The sequence below is a fragment of the Gadus morhua genome, chromosome 7 (assembly GCF_902167405.1).
Source record: "Gadus morhua chromosome 7, gadMor3.0, whole genome shotgun sequence".
Taxonomy (NCBI): Eukaryota; Metazoa; Chordata; class Actinopteri; order Gadiformes; family Gadidae; genus Gadus; species Gadus morhua.
Genome location: NC_044054.1, coordinates 24640372 through 24666788, shown reverse-complemented (window position 1 = coordinate 24666788; position 26417 = coordinate 24640372). Strand labels below are relative to the sequence as shown.

Below are 26417 nucleotides of genomic sequence, written 5' to 3'. Positions count from 1 at the left end.
CCCTTGGCAAGTCACCCGATGAACAGTAGAACATGCCTTCGTAGTAAAAAGTGGGCGGAGCTGAAGGTTAACTGTGTGTACCCCCAACCCCCCCTCCTCCACCAAATCGCGAAGAAAAGTAAAATCTCCTCACACTTAAAATCCATTAGAGGCCTCGCTAATCACCCAGATCGAAGTCATTTTATTAAGCTGCAGGACGGATATCGATCAACGGAGATCCCCATTTCACTCACGCTCTGCAAGGTAAATGTCTTAACTTACCCGCAATACCAACTCCTCTATTTGGCCATGCAAATTATACCATTGGGATATCCTGGATTCAATTGTTCCAGTTTTGGAGAAGGTCGGAATATCTGCAGGTGAATGTATATTACGATGCTGTATGTAAAACATGCAGCGTAAAATAAAAAAGTTCAACTTCACCAGGCCAATGAATAATGTTACCGCTAAGTTCCAACATGCACACCGAGGCACATGCTCGATCGTCTTGGCTCTCCGTGTACTCTTCCTGCAGGACTCGCACTGCTAGGAAATGCATTCAAAATGTGTTAAACACACAGGCATGTATTGGCTAAGGCTATTGCAAGATTGATAACAACTGAACCAGACTAGTGTATATGTTTTTTGTTTTTTGTTTAATTGGGTCTACATGCAAGACTAGTACCAATGTGTCTGTAAAAGTCAAATGTGTCTGGCAGTACTTGTTGACGGATCGTGTGGATAAATCCGATTGTAGCGTTCTTGAGGCACCATCTAATAATAATAAGGATAATAGCAATGAAATGTATTGATGAACACATTCATTGAAACTTGACTTTGTTTACATATCACTTTGCAACCACCGATCTTCACTTCAAAAAAACTTAGAGACGGTAGACCTGCATAATATAATAGCATATACTACTAGGCCTACGTCTGAAGCTAAGAATGAATGCAACATTTTGTTTATAATTAGTAGAGGACAAAAGGTAGACTTTTGAATGACATTTGATCATTCTCGGTGCACACACATACACGCAGACACACCTACAGGTCAGTGTCTGTTTTATGGGAAGGTCAGGATGAGAAGTCACAAGCCTTTCCAAAATCAGTAAATATTGATCCAAATGTGTCCAAATTCAACCACAATGTTACATCTGTGGACGGTCGAATGCACCCTAGCGGTTTTAAATATCATCACAGTCCTCTTGCCTATTCCCCAGATAGGGGAATAGTGGAATCTTGCCTGTTCCCCTGATAGCCAATACCCAATCGTATTCAGTCTTATCGTTATTAATGACAGAATACCCTGCAGCAAATGGAAGTCTCAGTGATTGGTATAGCACTGACTGGGCTGAGAATGAACTGTAGGACCTCATATTCCTATTGAGGCTATGTTTAGCCTGCTGAAAGTGAGCCACCACTTAAATGCGCTTCACTTCCAGCTAGCAAGAGGCTAAGGTTAGTGGGGGGCAGGTTTAGGCATGATAAAGTACCATCTACAAGGAATTGTATGGTATTTGGTGCTGTTGCGCTGCTTAATGTTGCAGTTCAATTCAAATGTTTGGTTCATGGATCATTATAAAATACATAGTTGTTATTGGCTGCTTTTCAGATAAAGCAAGCAAATTTAAAACATCACGTTGGCCTCTGGTAAATTCTGATGGCATTTTCTATCTGACATTTTATAGGCTAAATAAATAATCAAACAAATAATAATTTGGTTGACCTAATGAAAATAACAGTCACTTGCAGTCCTAATCCATTCATGAGGCTGTGTGGTTGGTTGAGTTAAAAAATGGAAATGGTTCTTCAGGGTGCATGCTACTGCTGCACTGTTACATTCAATAGATAAGTGAACAAACATTCCCTTGCATAATATACTGGAGCAATGGTTGATGTGAATCTCATATCAAACACAATCGATTTGTTCACCGCTTATGTGTCCTTTCGGTAAAATACCGTAGGAAAGGAATCCAAAGAAGTTGCAATGATTTTTCTACTTAGCCATGCAGGTGTTTGAGTGTGTTTCTCTTTCCCAATGTGCTTCACCTTTTGGCTGTTGGTCATAAGGCAGCAGGTGAATCTACATTATTGAATCAAAATGTTGGTCTCCTGGGCCCAATAGCTAGACCAAAGCAACACTAAAAGATGATATTGCCCCACTTCTGTTACCTTGCATCTAGTGAGGAGGGAAGTCGCGTAAACCACAGCGTTTCTTGAGGATCATCTCTTAGGAGTTGTGTGTGTGTGTGTGTGTGTGTGTGTGTGTGTGTGTGTGTGTGTGTGTGTGTGTGTGTGTGTGTGTGTGTGTGTGTGTGTGTGTGTGTGTGTGTGTGTGTGTGTGTGTGTGTGTGTGTGTGTGTGCCTAATACAAGTTCTGTAGAGAGTCCTCATTTAGGTGCACACATTTAAAGAATGGATTATTTGTGCGCTAGTATGTGTACAGGTGTGTCTGCTCAGAGTGTGGGTATTTGGAGGTTGTGTGCTTGTGCAGGTATCTGTATGCTTCTGTGCACCACTGGTTTGTGCATGTGCCTGCAAGTATGCGTTTGAACAGGTTGGATGCATATGTACACCTGTATACTGTGTGCAGGTATGTCTGTGTGCGTACAGGGACGTGTGTTTGAATATAAGAAGAGAGTGCCGTGTGAGAGGGAGGCAATATGGGTCTCTGCTTGGAATAGCCAAGTCACGTGAGCTGCCAGGTTGAGTTTCAGAAGGTTACTTGTGTAGACGGACCGTTTGCCAACAAACAGGAACAAGAGTTAAATCAAAGCTGAACCCAACCAACTTGTAAGGGCTCTCTTCTTTCAGCTATTTTTCGAGCAATTGTCTTCTTCCTATTCCATGCAATGTCATAGTGTCAGCTAAGCAATCTCTTCTCCAGTCATCACGTTGACAATGCCTGGTGTATGCTACTCCATTCATGGCTCTGAAGCCAGAGATGCCAGTGGACTCCCTGCCGTGATTTATGTAGCGTGCAGTCATTGGGTTTGCTGAACTACGTTGGCTGCGTGGTCTCTCTGTGTAGTATTGCGTAACTTGCCTGGGTTTGCACACAGCTGCAGCTTGTCTTGTTGTGGGGAAGGGCCAGGGAGTCTACACGGGCCAGTAGAGGTTGTTAAACCTTAGATGGAAATAGCAAACTTCAAAATAAGTTTTCTTTTGGCCGACTGACATCAAAGAAGTCCTTCTGCAGACAAACTTGTTATATACTCAGTGCGCTACTGGATTGCGACATATTCCATTAGAGCAGTCCCCCACTCTGTGTGCATTCCTCATCCAGGGAGCAAATTACAAAATCGAAAGGTTGCAAAACGTGCATCTAAAGAAGTTTGGCAAGGTTCATCTTCTTCGCAATAAAATTATTTTGCTGTTACTACGGCTTCCCCAAACTGCCTCTCCGCTGCGCATGCAGTCAGCTGACCGCTTAAGACCGTCAGCTGTCAGTTTTTCTTGATGTGTTCAAGTGATAGGAATTCACCTCTGGCATCATTTTTTTGTGTTGATTAGTTCAGTTTCTTTTCTGTTTGGTTGCCTTGCAGGCCCAGAGTATGATGGACTATTCATGAGTCAATTTGTAAAAGAAAATTCTATTCAATACATCCTTGATCATGCAAACTCTAATACAATTTGAAATGATTAGGGTTCTTTGCACCCTAATTCCTGTGCAACAACACTGACTCAGGAGCTTCTTCAGATAAGGTATAATAGGTATAATCTAAGTGGATCTTATTATTTGTAACCCACAGAAGACGATGCCTAAATATATTTACCTATGCTTTGCTCCCAATAAAACCGATCCTTTAAGGACTGACTCCGTAATGAATGATGACTCGGAGAAGAGGGTGTGTGTGTGTGTGTGTGTGTGTGTGTGTGTGCGTGTGCGTGTGCGCGCCCGCCCGCCCGCCCGCCCGTCCGCGTGCATGTGTTTAGTCGCTGTTTCGTTTTGCTATGTCTGCCGTTGCATTGGCGAGATGATGATCAAGATGATCCAAATTTACATGCATGGTATTTTCCATGAGGTTTGTAAGATGAGGTTTAAGAGTCTTGTTCCAGAGGCCATTTTGAGGTCTGCAACATTCTCACTGCTGGCAAAGTGTCAACAGTGGAAAGGTGGCAACAACAAAAAGCTTTGCATTGTTATGGTAACCCCCCCCCCCCCCCCCCACGACCAAACTAACATGACTGCTCAATGTGAAGGATGTGCTGCACTGCCTCTCTCATTGGTTTCCCTCCTTCTCCCTTCTATTCTCTCTCCATGTTTTGGTCCGATGAAGGGCGATCCCTGGACATCTCAGTTCAAATTTCTTCAACTACTGGGCTTGTGTGACTTAAACAGTACACCTAACCGAACTGCTTCTGATCAATTACCTGCTCTCTTGTGTTATGCATGGCGGGATAAGATATACAATCAAGTTATTTAATGGCAAGTTTCACTATTTTTCTTTGGGTCAATGTGAATTACCATTACAATTTTTTGCATGAATTACATCATTTATGTCATGTGTTGGAACGGCAAACGTATACATTCTAGGGAAAGGCAAACGTACTGACACATGACGTAAATCATGTCATTCATGGAAAAACAAATATGAAAAACACCTTTGGGTCACATGATACAAATAAAGTGTAAATATGTGCATACCAATAAGCAAAGCATGGGAAAAGCGTGCGAGTGGATTGGGAATGCGTGCCCTCGGGTTTGTTAACCATGTGCACGGATCTGCACACCACATGCCCTTTCCATCAGTAAATGGACCTGCCTTGGACACCACGATGACCACATGTTCTGAATGCTTGGCCACTAACGAAAAAGCAAAAACGACGCAAATAAAATCATTGAAAGGTCCTAAGCTTAATTAATCACTGACTTCACCATCATTAAATCTACCCTTGAATCTAGATCAGTTGGATTTATTGGGAAGAAGTGTTCATCAAGGCAGGTCCGTTTGCTGAAGAAAAGGGCATGTGGTTTGGAAAATGAGTGCACACTATTTACCAATCTTTACAGATGTTTTTGCACGCTTTACCAATGTGTTTGCATGCCTTACCAATGCGTTTGCATGCTTTACCAATCTTTCTGCACAGTTGAATTATTGTGCGCACCGATTTAGAACTTAATTTGAACTTTCGATCACGTGTCCCCAGGGGTGATGAGTAAGAAGCAGCATTAAAATGCTGTTGGCAGCGGTTCACCTAGATTTCAACCTTTTATTATCAATCAATTTAAATTGGAAGGTAGGGAAAGGTTGTCACCCTCCTCAACTCAAACAAACGTTGTTATAAATGGACCGTTATAATGGCCCTTCATAAATAATGTGAATGCTATCCACACGAGGAGTGACTGCGATGACGTCATTGATTGTTTGAGACTTTGAGTATGTGTGTTGATTTATGACGCTTGTCTTATTTTATGTGCGCGTCTTCATGTTTCGGTTTGCCGAGGCGACTTTCCCAACCCCAGCTGGCCTCTTATGCAACAGTATATAAGTATAACCGCCCTGGTCAGACCCCCCTTTCCTATTGGTCGGCTGTTTGGTGTCAGGCCAGTGGGTTTGGGGGTGTGTGTAAACTGAGGACAGGTCTGAACAACGTGGTCATGTAGCAGTTGTCTGTTTTCTATTGTGTAAATTGAAATACCCACTCAGTAACACCCTGCCCTCCTCTCCATTCTCAGGTGTGCTTTGACCTCTGACCTCTTAGTTCTCGCTTGAAAGAGCAATATGGTTCTTCAGAAGCTGATGGGCTTTGGCAAGCAGTTGCTCCGCGTCAAATCCATCAACGGCAACTCTGAAGAGTCCCGTCTCTCCAGATGCCTGAACACCTTCGACCTAGTGGCTCTTGGGGTGGGCAGCACGCTGGGCGCCGGTGTCTACGTGCTGGCCGGCGCTGTTGCCCGCGACAACGCAGGTAACGCATCGCACCGACATGAATCCCGCCACTGCTACCACTGCTGCTGTGGACAACCCTCTATTTTGTCCTATTTTCAGATTATTTATTTTTATGCTTTTATTCCAAGAGATTTTTCCTGATTTGAGATTCATCTAGTTAAGGAATAGGTATGAGGGGATAGGCATCTTGTTCAAGGCTGCCTACAGATTGATGGTTGTAGACATGCATGAGGTCAAGCCAACACTTTCTGCTTGGATTAAATACATTTAATTTAATTATACACTTAAAGAAAATTCCTTTTCTTTTTAATGAAGATAACAATAAATTAATCAGAAATACAGTCTAGGCATTGTTAATGACGATTTTAGCTGGGAACTGCAGTTCCCAGCTAAAGTTTTTGTGGAATAGTTTTTGTGGAATAGGTGTACAGTGGCCTATTTCCAGCAACCATCACTCCTGTGTTCTAATGGTACATTGTTTAGCCAATTGTGTCAAAAGACTTATTGAAAATCCTTGTGCAATTATGTTTTTCACAGCTGAAAACTGCTGAATAAAATATTTTTCATGGAAAACATGAAATTGTCTGGGTGACCCCAAACTGTTGATCGGGTACATAACAACGAATCTACCTTTTTTAAAGTGTTAGTGAACCCCATTTCAGCTCAAATCTGAAGACTATGCAACAAGAAAGGGTTCTAGGAAGTAAGGGGGGTGTGTTATCCCCATGTTTACAACCCACACCAATTTTGTACGATTTACAGCCACGTTGGTGCAGCCCTCATTAAAATCGCCAACAAACGACTAAACTAAGCCAGTCTCATTATTAATTATTCATTTATTTATTCATTCAAATGTATTATTTACCCAAATATTATCTTGTATAAGTTCTCAAGTTTCTATCGAGGGGATGCGTTGTTTTGCAGGCCCTGCGATCGTGCTGTGCTTCCTGATAGCGGCGTTAGCCTCCGTGCTGGCTGGCTTATGCTACGCTGAGTTCGGAGCCCGGGTTCCAAAGACTGGTTCGGCCTATCTCTACTCCTACGTGACGGTGGGGGAGCTATGGGCCTTCATCACCGGGTGGAACCTCATACTCTCCTACATCATCGGTACAAACATTCTCAATAGAATAATAAAAAAAATCACGCAAAATATATTCATTTGATGAAGTCCTTGATGATTTCATAACATTTCGTGGATGATTCTCTATTTGGCCAAAAATCTCCAGCATGGTTTATCTGTTCTCTCTCTATGTCTCTGTCCTTCCTTCTGTCTCTCTCTGTGTCTCTCTGCCTATAAATGTGTGTGTCCTGTATCTATCTATCTATGTCTTTTGCTCACTCTCTCTGTATGTATCTCACTGCGTGTCTCTCTCTGTATCGTTCTCTGTCCATTACTCGTTGTCTCTGTCTATGTGTGTGTGGTTCTCTCTATCTGTCTATGCGGGTGTGTGTCTTTTGCTCACTCTCTCGGTATATATCTCTCTCTGTGTCTCTCTGTCAGGTACATCCAGCGTGGCTCGTGCGTGGAGCGCAACGTTTGATGAGCTGATTGGGGGCCACATAGAGCGTTTCTGCAGGCAGTACATGTCCATACAGGCCCCTGGGATCCTGGCAGAGTACCCTGACATGTTCGCTGTCCTCATCATCATTACCTTGAGCGGTAGGAAACATCACAAACTAGTGTGACAAGATCTGTGAAACTAGGGTTTTAAATTTTTTCAACTCTTTTAATCTTTCTTTATATAATTATTTATCTATCTTTCTTTCTTTATCTCTTTCTTTCACTTTCTTTATCTCTCTTCCTTTAGCTCAACCTTTCTTTATCTTTCTTTATCTCAGTCTTCCTTATCTCTTTATTGAGCCCTTTCTTTCTCATACCTTGTTAAGCTCATGTATAGCTGTCTTTCTTTCTTTATCACATTCTTTCTTCCTCTACATTTTGCTCTTTCTTTCTTTCTTTCTTTCTTTCTTTCTTTCTTTCTTTCTTTCTTTCTTTCTTTCTTTCTTTCTTTCTTTCTTTCTTTCTTTCTTTCTTTCTTTCTTGCCATAGTTTAACTAAATTTAGATCTCACTCTTTCTTTCATAGTTTCTTTTTGAATCTGTCATATATTTTTTTATCTATGTATCTTTCTTTCTGTATCCCTCTCTTCCTCTTAAATCTGTCTTTATGTTGCCCCAGGTCTGCTGGCGTTTGGAGTGAAGGAGTCCGCCATGGTGAACAAGGTGTTCACGTGCATCAACGTCTTGGTGCTGTTGTTTATGGTGGTGTCTGGCCTGGTGAAGGGAACACTCAAGAACTGGCAGATAGACCCCCAACAGGTTCTCAACATCAGCAACACAAATGCCTCCAGTTTGAAGTAAGCACACACTGACACACTCTCATCCATTCGTTTGAACACTGTTCCTCTTTGGTTCTTTGATAGGATGTGAAATGAAATGCAAGGATGGGATGAGTAGGGCAGGACAGATTGAAGAGGGTTACGTATCTATCCTTCAGGGTTGGATATGGGGCAGCAGCAGTACTTAGCAGAAGACAACTGGTCAATCAAGAGTTATTATTTCTTCTATTTTTGGTTGGGTTGTGGGGTTGGTTACGTATGCCTACATGGAGCTCAACATAAACCTATCAATTTTAACTTCCTATTTTCTGTTTGACTGTTTTGTCATTTGGATGTGATGTACTTTTTGTGTATTCGCTATGAACAGGATCGATTCTTCTATTGGTCGATAAGAACAGGATAAATGTTCATATTGGTAAATAAGAACAGGATAAATGTTCATATTGGTAGATAACAACAGGATACATGTTTCTATTGATCTGTGGGAACAGGATATATGTTTCTATTGGTCAATAAGAGCAGGATACATGTTTCTATTGGTTGGTGGGAACAGGGTAGAGGTTTATGTTGGCCTGTAGGAAACAGATGTATGTTTCTATTGGTCGATAAGAACAGGATAGATGTTTCTATTGGACGGTGGGAACATGATGGATGTGTCTATTGGTCGATAAGGACAGGATGGATGCTTATATTGGGCGATAAGGACAGGATGGATGCTTATATTGGTCGATAAGGATAGGATGGATGTTTATGTTGGTCGCTAAGGACAGGATGGATCTTTACATTGGTCGCTCAGAACAGGATAAATACTGCTATTGGTCGGTTGGAACAGGATGAATCTTTTTGTTGGGCGTGAGAACAGGATGGATGTTTCAGGGGTCTATTGTGTTTGTGTTTCCTCCTAGTCTAACGGAGTCGCGGGTGTCCGTGGAGACCCTGGGAGAGGGGGGCTTCATGCCGTTTGGGATCACCGGCGTGCTCTCTGGCGCCGCCACGTGTTTCTACGCCTTCGTGGGGTTTGACTGCATCGCCACCACAGGTCTGTAAGAGAAACTGCAGTCTGTTTCATATTTTATACTCCCAATAATCGATAATGATGGTATAAATGTCACATATTGAGTAATATTTCATTTACTAAAGTAAAATTATCATTGCAACTATAACTGCATTTTTGGGGGACCCCTTCTTTTCCTTGATGGCCCCGTAGACAAAGCCCTCACTCCGTCACTAAGATAGGGGTTCATGTCTCCAGGTAAACACACTGTGTACACTGGGGATCAAAACAACTGGCTCCGAGTAAAGCTAGCCCCATCTACCCTCTTCTCCGTGGGCTCGTGTGAACTGCCGACGTCCCAAGTCCTCCATGATGAAGTCCCCTGTGAGGCAGCGGGTGACCTCTGACCTCGTCAGAGCTGGTCTTCACCAGCTGGCAGAAGTTCCAAAGGAGAAGTAAAAGTCTGGGGTGTAGAGAGGGAAGAGAAATGGGGTACAGCGCGGCTCTCCTGGGGTACGCCCTGCCTGCAGGCGGACCATGCAGGGGTCACTCGGTGAGGACTGCAATCCAGGCCACCCCATTTGTGGGCTACCTGCCCTGAGCTCCTCAGAGAAAATGGTGCTGGTGTTGAAGACGATGCGGGCCTTGTAGGCAAACTGTAGGATTTCCAGCAAGGAAAAGTCTGTCAGAGGTCAAAGGACGACGATGATGATGATGATGATGATGATGATGATGATGATGATGCAAGAGATCTTCCACACAATGCTGAGCCGACCTCGCTCTAGCCCTTCCTGTGCGTAATGGCACGGGTGTGTGTGATTGCATCCTTCATGTGTGTTTTGTATGTTCTGACCTTCAGGCCTTTCAGGAAGAGAGGAGGGGAGGGGCTTACCATTCACTGTTTGGGTCTGCTGGTCTCCTCTGTCCTCCCCTCCGTTTCCTTAGCTTTGATTGGAGCTCCGTTGTACAGCGTTGCTGCCCTTTTTCCACCTCTGGAGTCAAGCATGTGTGTTATCCAAACATAAACACGTCATGGTTGTGTTGCATAGAATAATGCTGTGCAGGATACGATATATATCGATAAGGGTTGAGACAGACAGACAGACAGACAGACAGACAGACAGACAGACAGACAGACAGACAATCCCTTTACCTGTTGGGGGTCATTGGTGCCAGCATGGTCACTGATGGAGACCCGACAAGGCTGCAGTGTTGTGTAGCCCCGCGGTGGCCAGACGGCGAGCCGCTGAAGAATCGGCCGCCTCAGCCTCTCTCTGCACCAACAAAGCGGGCTTCCCATGCAGAGCCGGGGGTTGCGACATACGGCGCTGAATGTTGTGCAGAGCCGAACGCACTTATTTGCTCTGTGCTGGAATCCGTCCCAGTTTGTTCTGTTCCACGCGCACCCCGGCGGGAACATTGTGTACAGTCTGGAACATTGTGAGTGTCGTATTGGTTACACTCTCGGCCTCCTCTGGGTGCATCAGAATGGTCTCAAGCTTGACTCAAAGTCTAGCATTGTTGTCTAGCATTGTTGTCTAGCATTGTTGTCTAGCATTGTTGTCTAGTATTGTTGTCTACAGCAACACCTTCACCAGATTTTCTTCTGCTCGGCATGGTGATGATATTGATGATTGATTTTTTTTTTCTCCCAGATCAGACTCAGAGTTGTAAATTGAAGACTGTCAATAATTTTTGGCGGAATTTTTTTTGTTTTTTATTGCTTCATGTTTGCTTAGTGCAATCAGGTTGCTGGATGCAGGGATCTGTCATTGCATAATATTCCAACACAGACCCCACCAGCAGAAGTCACCTGGTCAAGAAAATTCTGTAAAGGCTTCAAATCAACACCATTAAGGCCCCGTCCACACGAAGCCGATTTCATGGCGAAACCGCAAAGGTCTTGTACGGTTCGGCCTTCCGTCCACACGAAGCCGGCGAATCCGCTGACCGAAACCGCAAACTTCTGAAACCACCCTCGGAGGTGGTTTCAAATCTACCCGGTTTCGTTTTGGATTCGTGTGGACGCCTGAAACCGACTGAAACCGCAAACCATGACGTCATCGCCCCCCCCTTCGATCCTCTAGCCAATGACTGTTAAAGGTTGGGTAGGTGATTTGCGAAACGCCAGCAGATTTTGAAAATACACAACTCAAATGGTCCTACCCCCTCTCCTTCAACGCTGACTCTGACTCCACCCATTCCAAGTACCTGGACGCGCAATCATGCACGAGCGCGAACAGAGATGCGCGAGAGCGAGCCAGGCTAGCGTAGGTTTTCGTTTAACAACATGGCACTACATTCAGCTGTAAGTTGCACCCAGTACCGCGGGAAGTAGGAGTGCTGGGGGTGCTGCAACACCCCCTGTCCGAGGCCCTGTCTTATCACAGAAAACGATCATTTCTAAAAACTCCGGCCAAAGTGGAGATTTCTGAAAACGCCGGTTATGTGTTGTCGTGTCAACGGGGAGAAACGGGATTTTAGGTTCTGAAGCGTCACATTATGCACCAGGAAATGCTTAACGTCATGTGAGCGCCCGCTGTACCGTATTGGTCCGAATATAAACACAAACCCCATTGTAAGACGACCTATATTTGGAAAAAAGATTTGAAGACCAGATCCGTTTTTTATGAATAAATAAATTGTATTCATTGAAATAATATACGAAAATAAAAAGGCATCGAATAAAACACTGCATTGCCACTAAACAGTAGTGCAAATAGGCCGTACTGATGTGTACACCAAAGACTATTCCTGACACTCCTCTGCCCCGCTGTGTTCGCTCTGGCTGTGGTCGCTCCGAACTGTTTCGGCCCGTGGCAAAGCGAGTCATCCTCGCTGCTGTCCAAGGCATTTTGAGACGCAGCATTTATTTAATGCTCATATGACTTAGTGCTGAAAAAAGGTTATATGAAAAAGTGTGAGGGTAGCGGTGGTGCGCTAAACTTGTTCTGTGAGCAGCTGGATGTGAACGATCGATTTTCAACTGTCCGCGCATGCACTGGTGTAATTGAGCTGCGCTGCTATACATCTTTTTTTATCAATGTAACGAGTTGCGAGTCTAGTGCAGGCTGAGTTTTTTTTTTCCCAGCACCCCCTGCTGAGAATACGTTCTCGCTGCAATGGTTGGACCAGATGTTATAAACATTAAACGGTCACATAAATCATTACTATTTTTAGAAAATGTATGTTTGTTTCATATAATTGTATTGGAAGTCCTGGTTTTCACTAGGGTTGCCGCGGTGTGGACATTTTCACACCGAGTAATACACTCGTCTCCACACCGGTATTACCGAGTATAAACGGTATAAACTTTGAAACTAGGTCAACCGCCACACAAGCATCGGTTTTTAGACCCTTCTCGTCCTTCAGTTGCCGACAACGTTCGAAAGCAGCGCCTAGGATTATTCTTGATTTCAGTTTTTCTCTTTCAGCGTTTTTATTATCAATTACTCTCTGAAAAAGAGTTTTCCTTCTCTTTGCTGGTGGTGGTGGTGGTGGTGGGGATGGTGGCGTCTTGTCTGCCATGGAAATTGTCTTCTACTGCTAGGTCCAAATGTGGATTAACTAGTTCCAGTAGCTACCGCAGGATAACAACAAACAGGAGCTTGCTCTGGGTCACGAGCTCTGGGTCACGAGTACTGCACGAAGGGGTCGCGCGCGGGGCGCGGGGGAGGGGGAGTGCAGTACGACCGTTTGATTGACGTACTTACTGTCCAATGCAACTCGGTGGCAATGGAAATGATTGGCTGGAGTTTTTCGAGCCCTGCCCGTTCCACAGATGATTGACTTGTTTAATTTTCATGTCAGTACTTCTAACTCAGTGGCTGTAAGCGGGTTATGATAAGGATTTCAAGTAATTTTGCAAAAATGGCCAAAAAAGCAAATCACCTATACAACCTTTAAGCCCGCGGAGTCTCACCCTTTATGCGCATGCTCGCCTCTTTTCTTATTTATTTTCCTTCTGGATTTCTGTAGCAGAAGCAGCGCCCCTTATGGGCCTGGCTTGTGTACTACACTGTTTCTACAGGTCTACCCGGTTTCGCTTGGCTTCGTCTTTACGGAGATACTTCGAAACCGGATAGATCAAAACCGTAACGGTTTCGCCCGTTTCGGCTTCGTGTGGACGGGGCCTTAGACTAGAAAATCTGCAGCTGTAGAAAAACTGTTGTTCAAATGCCCATCTTCTCGCACAAACAAGTTTCTCTTTGGTGGAAATCTCTGTGACAAAACAGGCAACACGGTGCAACTCTGTCTTTTCATGTTCTGGGTTTCGAGCCCATGCTCTGTGCTATCTCCCCCCCCAAAAGATCTGCAATAATAGTAGGACTGCTGGAGCCTAGATGATGAACAGCACAGTGATCAAGGTTTAAACTGTTTTTCAACAGCCTGTATAGCTGCCCTGGATCCAGCCAGCTACATGAGCCGTGAGGCTGCCTCCTTTCTTCTCTGTGTTTCAGTCAGTCTGCGTTTTTTGTATTTATACGATCACTTGCCCATTATAATGACTCCAATCCTCTCTCTCTCTCTCTGTATCTCTGTCTCTTTCTCTGTTTCTCTCTTCCTCTCTCACCCCTTTCTCTCTTTTCCTCTCACCTTTCGCACACCAACCCTCCCATCACCCTCTCGCCCCACCTCTATCTTCCCCCACCTCTCCTCTACCGTACTCTAATCTCCCCACCCTCCTTCTCCCCCTGCAGGCGAGGAGGTGAAGAACCCCCAGAGGGCCATCCCCATCGGCATCGTGTCCTCTCTGCTCATCTGCTTTGTGGCGTACTTCGGCGTGTCCGCGGCGCTCACCCTGATGATGCCCTACTACCTGCTGGACAGCAACAGCCCGCTGCCCGCCGCCTTCAAGTACGTGGGCTGGGAGGGCGCCACCTACTCGGTGGCCGTGGGCTCCCTGTGCGCTCTGTCCACCAGGTAAGACACACACACACGCACGTGCGCACGCACGCGCCTTAGTACGAGGGAAAGACCTGGCATTATCTGAGCCCTTATATAACTTAAGAGGGTGTGAGTGTGGATATATTTATCCGATATCCGACCCTTATTTATTTGATATCCGACCCTGCTCTCGTCACTGTTATCGGACTGTCCTTGCACTGCATGTATCTGTTTATGTCTATTTAAGCCGTGGCTGTATAATAACACAAAGTCCGTCATGGAGGCCTTTATAGCTCAACACGGCCGCTGTATTCTGCTGCTGCACGTGGGGTGTTTCTAAAGCCGTCTGCATGATACTGGTATTGTTTGTGTACACCCCTGGGCTAAGATTAAGTCAGGTGTTGTTAACCTGGTGTGTGTGTGTGTGTGTGTGTGTGTGTGTGTGTGTGTGTGTGTGTGTGTGTGTGTGTGTGTGTGTGTGTGTGTGTGTGTGTGTGTGTGTGTGTGTGTGTGTGTGTGTGTGTGTGTGTGTGTGCGCGCTATAAAGTTCTCGTGTCGTCCTACTCCTGTTGGGGGGTATTTTCTCTTTCCCTGGTGCCTTCTGGGTAATGGCCAGCAAAGGGCTTCTCTGGGATCCGTTGGCTGGGATTTACTCTGCGACCAAACATGGCTAACCGCAACCCTCACCTTTTGACGTGGCGACAGGTGAGATGCTAACCCGCTTGCTTACCACGGACTCAACCGGAAAAAAGAAGGAAGCCCTTCCTTTTTCCTGCTTCTGTGTGGTTTTCACGCCTCCATAGTTTTAATAGTAGTGGTTGTCAAGTGGCTTGAAAAGAAAAATTCCCTCCTGGTTTCGAGTGGATTGGATCCAAGATGACTGTTTCAGTAACTCCACGCGTCCACACTAACCACTGCATGTACTCCCTCTAGTATAACCCACCCGACCGGTTCTCCACTCTCTTTAACCCTCTCACCCTATTAGTTTTGCCTTCTTCTTTCGGTTCACACGTTCCCTCTTGCTTCGCCCTCACATCCTCTTGCTTTCCCTCCTGCCTCGTCTTGACCCATTCTCTGTCCAATTTGTTGACGGTTGGCCTCCCTTTCTCCTGCTCCCTCTCCCCCCTGACCCAGCCTGCTGGGGGCCATGTTCCCCCTGCCGCGAGTCATCTACGCCATGGCCCGTGACGGCCTGCTCTTCTCCTTCCTGGCACACGTCAGCGAGCGCAAGTCCCCCGTCAGCTCCACCATGGCCGCCGGGGTCATGTCGGGTGAGACGGAGGAGGAGGAGGGAGAGGGGTGTAGGTCGGAGTGGGGGGATATGGGGAGAGATAAGATGAGGAGGGAGGGAGGGAGAGAGATAGGAGGAGGGAGAGAGATTAGATGAGGAGCGGGAGAGAGGGATGAAGAGAGGAGAGAGTTGAGATAAGGGGGAGGGAGAGAGATGGGGAGAGATTCGATAAGGAGGGGGGAGAGGGATGGAGAGTAAAGTTGAGAGTGGGGGAGATGAGTAAGAGATTAGGAGGGAGAAGGGGAGTTGAAGGAGAGAGGAAGGTGTGGGGGGGAGAGGAGAGGGCAGATGGAGAGATGAGGAGTTGTTGGTGAGGGGGGAGTTGAGGAGAGAGATTGCTCATAAAAAGTTAATTGTTTTTTAAATATCGTCGCCATGTGTCCTCTATTCATTCCATTCTTTTCAGCATTAGTCTTAGGGAACGCTACCTCTTCTCTGACGCCTGCTTCTTTCTACTCTCTTTACAGCGGTCATGGCCTTTCTGTTTGACCTGAAGGACCTGGTGGACCTGATGTCCATAGGGACCCTGCTGGCCTACACCCTGGTGGCAGCCTGCGTCCTGGTGCTCAGGTCAGACCCACGTACTGTAGGCCCACACACCCACACCCACACACACACACACTGGGGGAATCGGCCATGAGGAGATTCCACCTCCATAACCAAGTCAAGATCCCTTTGGCCTCATTCCATTCCCTGCTGTTTTTTAGTGGCTTATATTATGTTACCGTCCTTCCTGGCAGACTTCATTATAGAGATAAGGTTTGTTAAGATCAAACGTGGTATGCTCTTCTATAACTCATTCTCATGCAGCCAATGCTTTTATCCAAAATACATTACAAAGTACATTACAATGAACTTATTTGGATGAATGAATCAATGAAGAGCAGATTGGAGTCTGGGGCCTCCTGCTCAAGGAAGCATACAGGTAGACTTTGGATAGTGTGTTTTCACACGGGACCCTCGGACTCATAATACACAGGTTAGATACACAGGGGGTGTGCCTACTATAATATATGTTTATTCACTGGCATAGCAGTATTGATGTTGATGCACGTCCCACTGTACTGTGTCCTTGATGCGGGATGGTGTTCAGCTTGCCGTGGGCTTCTCTGTGGCAGGTACCAGCCGAAGCAGCCCGGGCTGTCCTATCAAATGGCGGAGCTCCAGGAGGAGGCGGACCTTGGCGACGGTATCAGCGTGCCCAGCATGGTCATGCTGGAAGGCATGGAGGAGCGCTTCAGCTTCAGGAGCATGATGTCCCCGCAGAACACGGAACCGTCCACCCTTTCAGGCTTCATCGTCAACATCGCTGTCAGTGTCCTGGGTAGGTAGACAAGGTTGGGAAGGGATTATTTGTGGGGACCCCCACACTGGTGTATGGTGTCACGGTCTACAGATCCAAACCTGTGCACTCGGATCTAGATCGAGAACTTGGTCGTGCAACACTACTACTTATTTATTTGTTTTTTCTGTATCTATTTGGTCCTCGCAGGCCCTCGTATCTAAACCCAGTATTATCTAATGCATGCTATTATTGAGAAGGTACGAGCAGGTATGCATCTTGCTCAAGGATGCCGACAGCGGATATAGGGGTTTGAACCTAGGACCGTTCAGCTTACCCCTAGACTTTCCTACCTGCCTTCCCTTTACGTGGCAGTGCAACTAATACTTTTTCTGGTTTTTGGTGGTTCAGCGACGATTGCCAGTAACGGCAACATTAATTTTAGCTCCCATAAAAAACAATATGCTTTCGACAAAGATTTAATTTATAATATATTGATAGTCCATTTTTTTGGAAACATCATAATTAACTATTAACAGCCTGCTTAGTTATAGACATTAGACATAGTTATAGACATTAGTCCTAGAGAGATATGGCATATACAGAGCTAAAAGCAAAACCAAATGAATGAATGAATGAATGAATGAATATATGACGATAAGTTTACAAAATAACAAATTGTGACACTGCAAGTATTCCAATTTGAACTCTTTGGATCTTTTGACTCTGATCCTAAACGTGAAAGGCTGACCTCCCTGTCTCCAGGCGTGCTGATCCTGCTGTTCAGCATCCTGGCGGTGAATGGGGGGATGGCGGTGCTGAACCTCTTCGTCCTCGCTGTCATCTTCGCAGCGTGTTGCTTCCTCACCTTCATCGTTGGGAGACAGCCTCAGAGCAAGACCAAGCTCTCCTTCAAGGTCTGGGGGGGGTGGGGTTGTTTCAATGCGGAAAACTTTATTGATGTTTATATTTCTCTTTTGGGAGTTGTTACCTTTCTATGAATATATCTTTAATAATGTGCGGACGATGTCATGTCACGTCAAACTTAAAAGATAAATCACTTTCAAGAGAAAAATAGCTGCAATTTGCCCCGGCACGTAGCTGCATGTTTTATGCATTTTGAACATAAGCTACAGTAACGGCGTCTTGGCTACAACGGTCACTAATATCATGCAGAAGTAATAATAATAATAATCATAATAATAATAAATGAAATTTATATAGCGCTTAATATGGTACTCTAAGACGCTTTACATATTGGCCTATCAAAACTATGTAAGACAGACTAGGAATAAAAGAAAAACAGAGGTTAAACATGAAGAATAAGGTGGGAGTTAGGTGGGGAAGGCTAGTGTGACAAGGTATGTTTTGAGGGCAGATTTGAAAGAAGAGAGGGTTGGAGAGACTTTGATGTGGGAGGGGAGTGAATTCCAAAGGGTGGGGGCAGCAACTGAGAAGGCCCGATCACCCCAAGTCCGTCGCTCAGTCCGTGGAACTTGTAGCAGGTTGGCAGAATTGGAGCTGGATCAACACAGATTTAGTATAAATATTTTAAACTAGAGGGAATCACACACCTTTCACTTCACTAGCAGTAGGAAAGCTCCTTGGATTGTGACATTCAATTGGCTTCTCTTTCAAAAGTCATTGCCCAAAAAACATGTTGAGTTTTTTTCTAATGCAATGGTTAAGCCTGCACCCTGAGGATTGGCCTCTGTGATTGGCTGTGCAGGTCCCTATGCTGCCCTTCATCCCAGTCATCAGCATGTTCGTCAACGTCTACCTGATGATGCAGCTGGACAGAGGCACCTGGATCCGCTTTGCAGTGTGGATGGCTCTTGGTAGGCAATAGAAACACGCATACAATAGCAAGAGAAATTGGTCTGACTTTGTATGAATGACATACTGACTTCCTTTCGTCGTCGTTTGATCATTCGTTTGTTTTGTAGACTGAAAAGGGAACTACTTCGCGTAAGACCAGTAGTCCTAGAGAGAAATTCATCATCTCACTTTTTTGTCTGTAAAGACAACATATTGTTGATTTAAAATGTATTTATATAGCATGCTTCACCCATGAAAGCTGTTCAGATTGCTTGACATAGGCAGCAAAGCTCCTTATTAAATTAAACTACAAAAACACTTGGTGGGTCCATGGCCAGGGGGTACCTCCGCAGGTAGCACCCCTGGGTCCGACACGGCCAGGTGGTTCCTCAACAGATAGCCTCCCCACGGGCCTTACTCTGCCGCTGACCCACACTGCGTGTCTCCTGCAGGGTTCGCCATCTACTTCGGCTACGGCATCCACCACAGCCTGGAGGGCTCGGCGGCACGGCCGTCGCCCGACACGGAGATGCGCGGCTTCAAGCCCTCCCACGAGCTCCGCGGCCCGGCCATGTCCCCGGAGAAGGAGGCCTTCCTCCACAACGGCTTGGAGGCGGAGAGCCGCGAAGAAGACGACGAAGACGACGACGACGACGACGGCGACTTCTAGTGTGGTCGACGCCCACTTCACGCCGGACCGCCCGCTTCACGCCCCCACCCTGAACCTCGCTCCCCCAAGACCGCCGTTATAAAAGACAAACAGACTGAAACCAAAAAACTGCTTGGATTGTATCTTCAGTACAGGAGGTTTTCAGGGCCCTGAAGGTAACGTCACATTGATTTCCTTTTTTGTTTGTTTACATTTGGAGCTGTGGATGCTGGGTAACGTATTACTACACTCATGGAGCAGGTCTCAGACGGCGACGACTTTGCACAAACGTACTGGGGGACACTTTGAGTTTCCATTTCCCAAGGTTTCAGTCTTTTGATGAGAACTCGCCCGAGCTTGGCCTCATCGCCAGCAGTGCGGAGTCAAGGGAGGGAGGACGGGGGACGCACGGGGGGTCTACTTGTGGAACTTGTGGCCAGGGAAACGGGTTTATAATCGTCGAAAAGTTCCGGAGCCAACCAATTGGGTTCTGTGTCATTGAGTTAAATGACTGGATGGAACCTGCGCTATTTTAGACATAATTAGTCTCAAGTTATTCAGAGAGATGGGAACCGCTGGGATCGGTGTTGTTGATATACAGGTTGATACCTCGTAAAGCGCTCATGAACCCTTGTGGGCTAATCTTTAACAGTTGGAAAGGGCTTTTGCTAGCTAGCACAAAACACTGCGGGCCTTCTCGTTGACCCCGCGTAGGTACAGCCAGACACATGATACACACCAGATACAATGCAGTGTTGCAGGCAACAACCAGCTGAAGGGAGAAGGGACACAGTGGGGGTATCAGAAGTACTGCGCATTCTGTCTAAGAGAAAGTGATGTCACAGGATGGGATGTAGTCACTTAATAATAACCTGGACAGTGAAATACACTGTTCAAACTAAAAACACCAGGATGCCCCGACTTGTCCAATAATTATTGGACACAATGCACACAGCCCATCTGTTTATCGCCAAATATGGATATTTGCAGATGCTATGGAATGATGATGTGCAAAAATCATACAGGGATAGGAGGGGGGAGGGGGCACCATATGTCAATGTTTTAAGTGAAGTCACACTTGATTTTCACCCTTTAGGTATTTACCACGTGGGGGGTGTCCAGCTGGTTCTATAATGGGCAGGTCAGTATACCAGTTGGTACAGTCCACTGGGTGGGCTGATGCATCTATTAATACCTAATGGGGTGGAAATCACATGTGTGAAGTCACTTTAGGGTGGACACTCCCACGTGTGTCACTATGACACTATAGAGGTCGATTTTAATCTGCCTTATTCACCTGAACTGAGTGGGAAATCTGCATTCGGTTCCCCAAACAGCATTAGCTCACCAGCTAATGGGCATCACACCTGGTGGTAAAACTGGGCCCTTTAAATGATTCACGTGGAAATCAGATGAGAGGTGCCGTGCGGGTCGCCGTGTCTTTCTTTGCCCTCTGAAACTTGAAGCCTCTACTCGGCTGCCCTCCTTTTTAATGTTGTTTTGAAAGGAAATGGGAATAGATTTTGTCTTTGTGGGTGGTGTCTTGTTCATTTGTGTGGTCATTTTATGATTTTTGTGCATTTTATTTTGTATTCTAGTTAAGCCCGTCATCATCATTATGATCTGTCCTCTAATTAAATTACATTTGTAGAGCCCTTAATCACAGTAACAGTCTCATAGGGCTTAACAGGCCATATATTTATGAGACTCCCCATCCCTAGCCCCCCAGAGGGCAAGAAAAAACTCCCTTAATTAGCGAGGAAGAAATCTTGACAAGGTACAGAATGGGGGATCACTCCTTCCAAGGATGGTTAGGAGTGCAATGGGTGCCTTCATTGACATTCATAGTAATGCATGTCTATTCATTTAGCTAAGAAAAATAAAGGGTGACTATGGTGAGGGGGCCGGTTAACCTGTCAGGGTATACCAGACATCCTGTCAGTCACCGCAACAGACCAGGCGTCCACTCGCATTCACCCCAACACGCTAAAGCAGACTTATAAATGAGATGATTTGAGCCAGGCATCTGCCTAAGAGGAGCCCAAGTGGTGGTGGGTGGTGTAAGGCCATGTAACTGATGTTTACTGGAGAGCAGCCTGCTTTGTTCTCAGGATTTATTTGGGCTACATAAAGCTTAATTAGCACACAGCTAAGGTTTACTAGCATACACTTAGGGTACAGTGATATTGATTAGAATACAGCTAAGGGATGATCAGAAAAAGGTGATGACAAACAAACACTTATATAAGATATATTGGCAAACGGTTAGGGTACAGTATTAGCAATTTGCATACAGCTATGGTTATTAGGATACAGCTATTGTACGGTAATGTTTTATTGGGATACAGTCAAGGTTTAATCACTAGTTTATATCAGGCAACAAAATCTGTGACAATTATGTGGTGTCCGGGGCAAGACCGGCCATCTGGCTTACTGGGCACTGTCCCTGTCGGCCGACGTGCCTTTTGGGCCGACCAAAAGGATAAGACAAGGTGAAAGGAAGGCACGGAGAAGTCGCAGGGCAAAAGAAGTCAGCTTATCCTTGTAGAATCTAAACTAGGGTCTTCTATAAAATTCGTTTGAATCTTGCATTTCATTACATCATGGCGTTACGGGGCCCTTCTGGTGTCGGCAGACACGGGGCGCACCTTATTACTACACGCAAGAAGATTGCAGAGGGTTAGTCAGCCCAGCCATGGTGGTGTCCATTTACCTCTAAATGACATTTCACAACTGGATCGGTTTTCAGATCCAGTAGGTCATTTCCATGTGCAGTCCTATTGTGATACAATAAAGGTTTTTACTTTTGAGTATCTTTTTAGAGGTTTAAACATTGTTGGCTAACGTATGTCAGTTGACCGAAAATCCTCATTGTAAAGAAAAAAACATAAAATACCAAAAAGATAACCATTGTTTGATGAACTGAGGCCCTGTCCACACTAACCCGGGTAAAAAAAAAAATGCACATTCGCAATGAAAACAATTCCCGTCCACACTATCGTTTTCATATCGTTTACCGAAATGTTTTGCATCCACGTTCCACACTGAAATGTTTTGTTAAACAGTTGTTCTCATGGTCATAGATGTGATCAAAGTTTTTGGAAAGTGTGATCTAAGCTATAGAGGCACTGATTTTAAAGCAGCATACACCTGGGAGAATTTCGTTGTTGACCATGGAAACTTAGAATGATCTTCTGATCATTCTGTTAAGCAAATTTGATGTCTCTCTCCAAGAGCATGTGAAGGAATGTGTTCAAAAAAGCATAAGCCTACATGACGGGTGCAGAAGGCAGAGGATCCCTGGTAACACTTCTCTCTGAAACCTGACTGACGTCATCAGTCACTTCATTAAGGAAGCATCTAGGGAAGTAAATACGGCAGGGATGTTTTCTGTGCAGATTGACACCACACAGGCTGTTACCTCCAGAGTACTTTGTGGAGCTACTTAAAGAAGCTCATGCAAAGGGGGATATTGATCTTCAGAACTGTGTAGCCAACGTTGACATGTAGTTGCAATGCACATATCCACTGGTAAGGAGTAGTTTTTATTATTTTACACAGTGGCAAAATTCTACGCATGCTATTCCCGCAGTCTCATTAAAGGCCTCTCCATCCAAAAGTCCCGGGCCAAATTGACCCAAAGTACTCAGACCAAAAGTACAATTTTTTTTTTACAGTTGATTTTTTTGAAAATGCCGCTCCAAGTACGGTTTTAACTGGCGTCTTTGTTTTTTTTTCCCATCGCTTAAGCACAGCAAGTCGCCTTCGGCGTTGGTGTAACGAATATGTATGAGACAGTATGTCGAGTTGTAACTGATACATAAGTGAAGATTGTGCAAGCTTGTGGCAGCATCATGGCAGTGTCATGGCAACCGAACGTCATCGTTTCTAAAAGCCTCCGTCTACCCTGACCACACTACAACGCGAACCCAGCGTTTTGAACCATTTAACAAATTATATTAATTTAAAATGTCTCACAGATAAGAAATAATGTCATATTGTGCCAAATTTTCTTGAAGTCTTCAGATGGGCCAAAAACCTCTTTCTTCAAAAATGTCAAACCTGAGCCATCCTTAGGCTTACTTACCTTGTTCAACATACCTTGTAACGTCAACTGTTTTTTGTCTATTGTTGTAAATAAAATATAGATTTTCAAGTAATCAGTCCCGTTGCCTGTCATTTACTAAGTAGCCTGCCTTATATATACAGAGTTGCAACCATTTCCAAGTTTACATGCAGTATTTCCAACGTCCAGCGGGTGGCGCCAACGTGTGAGAAAGTGAAAATCATCCGGAAGGCGCGAGCTGCAGCATCAGCACCACAACGCCTCTTCGTCTGCCGGCGCTGCTGCATCGCTCATTGCATTCCTCCGTCGGGTGAAATAAAGGACGTAAGCAGCCACGGTGAATTTTTTTTGGCAAATTGATGACTTAACTCCTTCCAAACCAAAACGCAAACCCGTCCTCGGCTTAGGTCAGACTACAATAATACAAGAGGTGAGTGTAACCTGACACAAACAAACGACTTGTTTATCAGGGGTTCATGTTGTGGAAAGAGTGCGCAGTGGGTTATTGATTTTCTCGACGGTGTCTGCATGCTTTCCTAAGCGATTCCGATAAAACGGTATAGCCTAGTTATGTGTTTGGTAATCCAGGCGAATAGTTTACGTCTCATTCGCGTTTCTTTTTTTTATCATTTGATTTTCATTAAAGATATCTTTAAAAAAGGGGGTAAAAAAAATCGGATGAGTTTTGACCAAATGCAACAATGCTACCTAACTTCCCCTTTCACCTGGACATGACTTTGGCTGACACGGGATCGGCTTCCCCTGAGTTAGAGGAGCGGGGAACGGGTCTCCGAGATGCTAACAGGGCTTATCGGGGATAGATTAAAGGGCTTTAGACTTAAACCCAACAATGATCCACTGCACGAAGTTCTCAGACCGTCCTCTTGATTTTAGTCAATACAAAAAAAAAAACGAATGTGCGTTTGAGTCGTTCATTCCGTTCCGATTTAAAATGAATGTGGGAGGCTATCTTTCAACTCGGATCGGATATACTAGGTTGGGTCTAGGAATGGAATGAGGAAATGTGATTCTCTTCTTTGAAACCTGAGGGGAGAACACTGCTAAGATTGGTTTAATTGTTGGATTTGTTGCATACCTTTATTTTGGAGAGTTATGCATGGTAGGAATGAACAGCCTTCCCAAGGCAACAGTTCGTTGTTGTTTTAACCTAATCCAAGAGTGTTAACTGTAGGCCTACATTGCCCTTTTGTGAACTTGGAAATGTCTAACAACTCCTAACAAGATTATCTAAAGAGGGTAACATTTGTATATTTTTTATACATGATCCTGTTATCTGTAGAGGTATGTATCTGTCCTATCATAACCCAATTATGATGGCAACTGTTTTAATACATTCCATTGCAATGGGGATTTTGTTGCACACCTTGGTTATGTCTATTTATATTAAAGTCAAAATCAGTGTCTATGGCAACCCTATGACATTCTGAATGTTTCAATGCATATTGCACACTCTGATCCCTTTATAGTAATAATTTGTTGCATTTATGTAACAGAATTTGAATGCGCTCAAGTGCTTCCAATAGTGAGCAGAGGGGGATATCACACCTCATCCACTACTGTATGTCTGTGTGTGTGGGCGATTGGGTGGGTGGACCCAGTCTGGGTACTGAAAGGGAACCAGAACACTGATTAGATTAGTATTTGTTAAGTGTTTTCTAATCTACACCACAGTTATCAGAGCTATCCGACTGAGGTGGTGTATTGATGGAGGATGCTCTGTTCACCTACACCACCACCCTCAACCCTTGCTCAACCTTCATCTTCACTGACGCTATGTAAAGGCATTCCACTGACTGACAGTTTGTATTATACCCTCCTCTCTACCCACCACCCTCACCTTTCAAAGCCACCCTTAACTCCAACCTCCCCCTCACCTTTTTATACTTCCTGATTGATTGACACCTGACAGTTGATATCACTTGACATCATTTAACCCTCTTAACCTTTCCTGTTACCATGGCTACTTCAAAAAGTGCACTACATAGCAGACTTTTATTTTCCCTCTTTCTTTACCGTGAGATCTCGCTAAACAACTGGAGGTTTTTCCCGATGCTTTTATTTCAATGCTGGCCATTGGGGCTTCCTGGACAGATGTGTTGTTTCTAATTGGTGCATAAAGAGGTGTGGCCACCGTATAATTTCTCTCATAACGCCAGCGTTCAGACCTTCTTCACCTTGCAGATGCATTACTTCGTTAAATGGGTGAACCTTCTAGACTTTTAAGAAACCATGAAAACTCAATGTATTACTTTGCAGCTCTGCATTCCATTCCTCCGCTCTGATGGCATTAAGAATGCATTTTTTTGCATTGTAGAAGATTTCCCACCCAACTAACACAATGCTGACACTATGTGAATAATAATCAACATCATTGACCTGCGGGGATGTCCACCTCTGTCTGGGTCTCGGCCACTCCCCCACCTCCACTTGGCTGGTATCGATATGCAGGCTGACCGCATGGCATCAAAGCCTCATAGCTCGGCCTTGCGGCCTCCTGCTTGTCCAGCAACTTGTCTGCTGTGACTGTCGTTCTGGATGCTGATGCATCTGTGATTGATTCATGATGTCTGGAGCTCGGAACAAGCTGAGCCAGGATCGATTGCGCAGATCTCAGCACATACGAGTGTGTGTGTGTGAGAGTGATGAAGTCCCATTAGTGTGGTCCCACCCTCAAGGTCAGAGAGAGAGAGAGAGAGAGAGAGAGAGAGAGAGAGAGAGAGATGACTTGTGACCAAAGAAAAGGAAGATGCACAGGATGCAACAGGGATGTTGTTAGTGTGTTTGTGTCTATGTCTGTGTGTCTGTCCGACCCTTCTTTTGTGTTCAAATACTTTTTCTTTATTCTTCTCTGCGACCGGTTTGTTTCCCTCTCTCTTTCTCACTCCCTCTCTCGCTCTTACCCCAGACAGGTGCAGCTTTGACACGACAAAAGCATTTGTGCTAATGCCACTGCAGAAGTGTGTGTGCGTATATGACATGTGTGTGTGTTTTTTTAAACCACTCACTCATATGTTCTTTACTATTGCTGTAATGCAATCCTAAAATCTACTCACATAAATGTCCTCTTCTAACACACACACACACACACCCACACACGCGCAGTCACGCGAGCACATGCGCGCTGCAATGCACATACACAGCCATGCTGCCTTTGTTTGGAAGGTTACTACGAGCTGGTTTTAGCTCCTCCCCTG

General features: G+C 45.0%; 2 protein-coding genes across 2 annotated transcripts in view; both read left to right on the top strand.

Annotated features, from left to right (window-relative positions):
- Positions 1–86: 86 nt before the first annotated feature.
- On the top strand, positions 87–23296 carry slc7a1a (solute carrier family 7 member 1a). The gene is made up of 13 exons (XM_030361654.1): positions 87–243; positions 5663–5895; positions 6801–6983; positions 7378–7536; positions 8056–8233; positions 9121–9254; positions 13910–14132; positions 15231–15367; positions 15855–15957; positions 16506–16711; positions 17435–17586; positions 18399–18507; positions 18940–23296. Exons 2-13 carry the CDS (start codon positions 5709–5711, stop codon positions 19155–19157), a joined length of 1989 nt encoding a protein of 662 aa, XP_030217514.1. The 5' UTR covers positions 87–243; positions 5663–5708; the 3' UTR covers positions 19158–23296.
- A 180-nt stretch (positions 23297–23476) lies between these two features.
- mtus2a (microtubule associated tumor suppressor candidate 2a) overlaps positions 23477–26417 on the top strand; it is a 44863-nt gene continuing 41922 nt past the window's right edge. The window contains exon 1 of the mRNA XM_030360144.1: positions 23477–23632. The gene's annotated coding sequence lies outside the window, so the exon portion shown is untranslated. The remainder of the gene's footprint in view (positions 23633–26417) is intronic.

Bases quoted from the DNA above. Each gene is read 5' to 3' on its own strand.
- slc7a1a (XM_030361654.1), top strand. From the start codon at position 5,709: ATGGTTCTTCAGAAGCTGATGGGCTTTGGCAAGCAGTTGCTCCGCGTC. The intron at 6,984-7,377 runs GTACAAACATTC...TCTCTCTGTCAG, and splicing joins CATACTCTCCTACATCATCG to GTACATCCAGCGTGGCTCGT. The intron at 9,255-13,909 runs GTCTGTAAGAGA...CTCCCCCTGCAG, and splicing joins TGACTGCATCGCCACCACAG to GCGAGGAGGTGAAGAACCCC.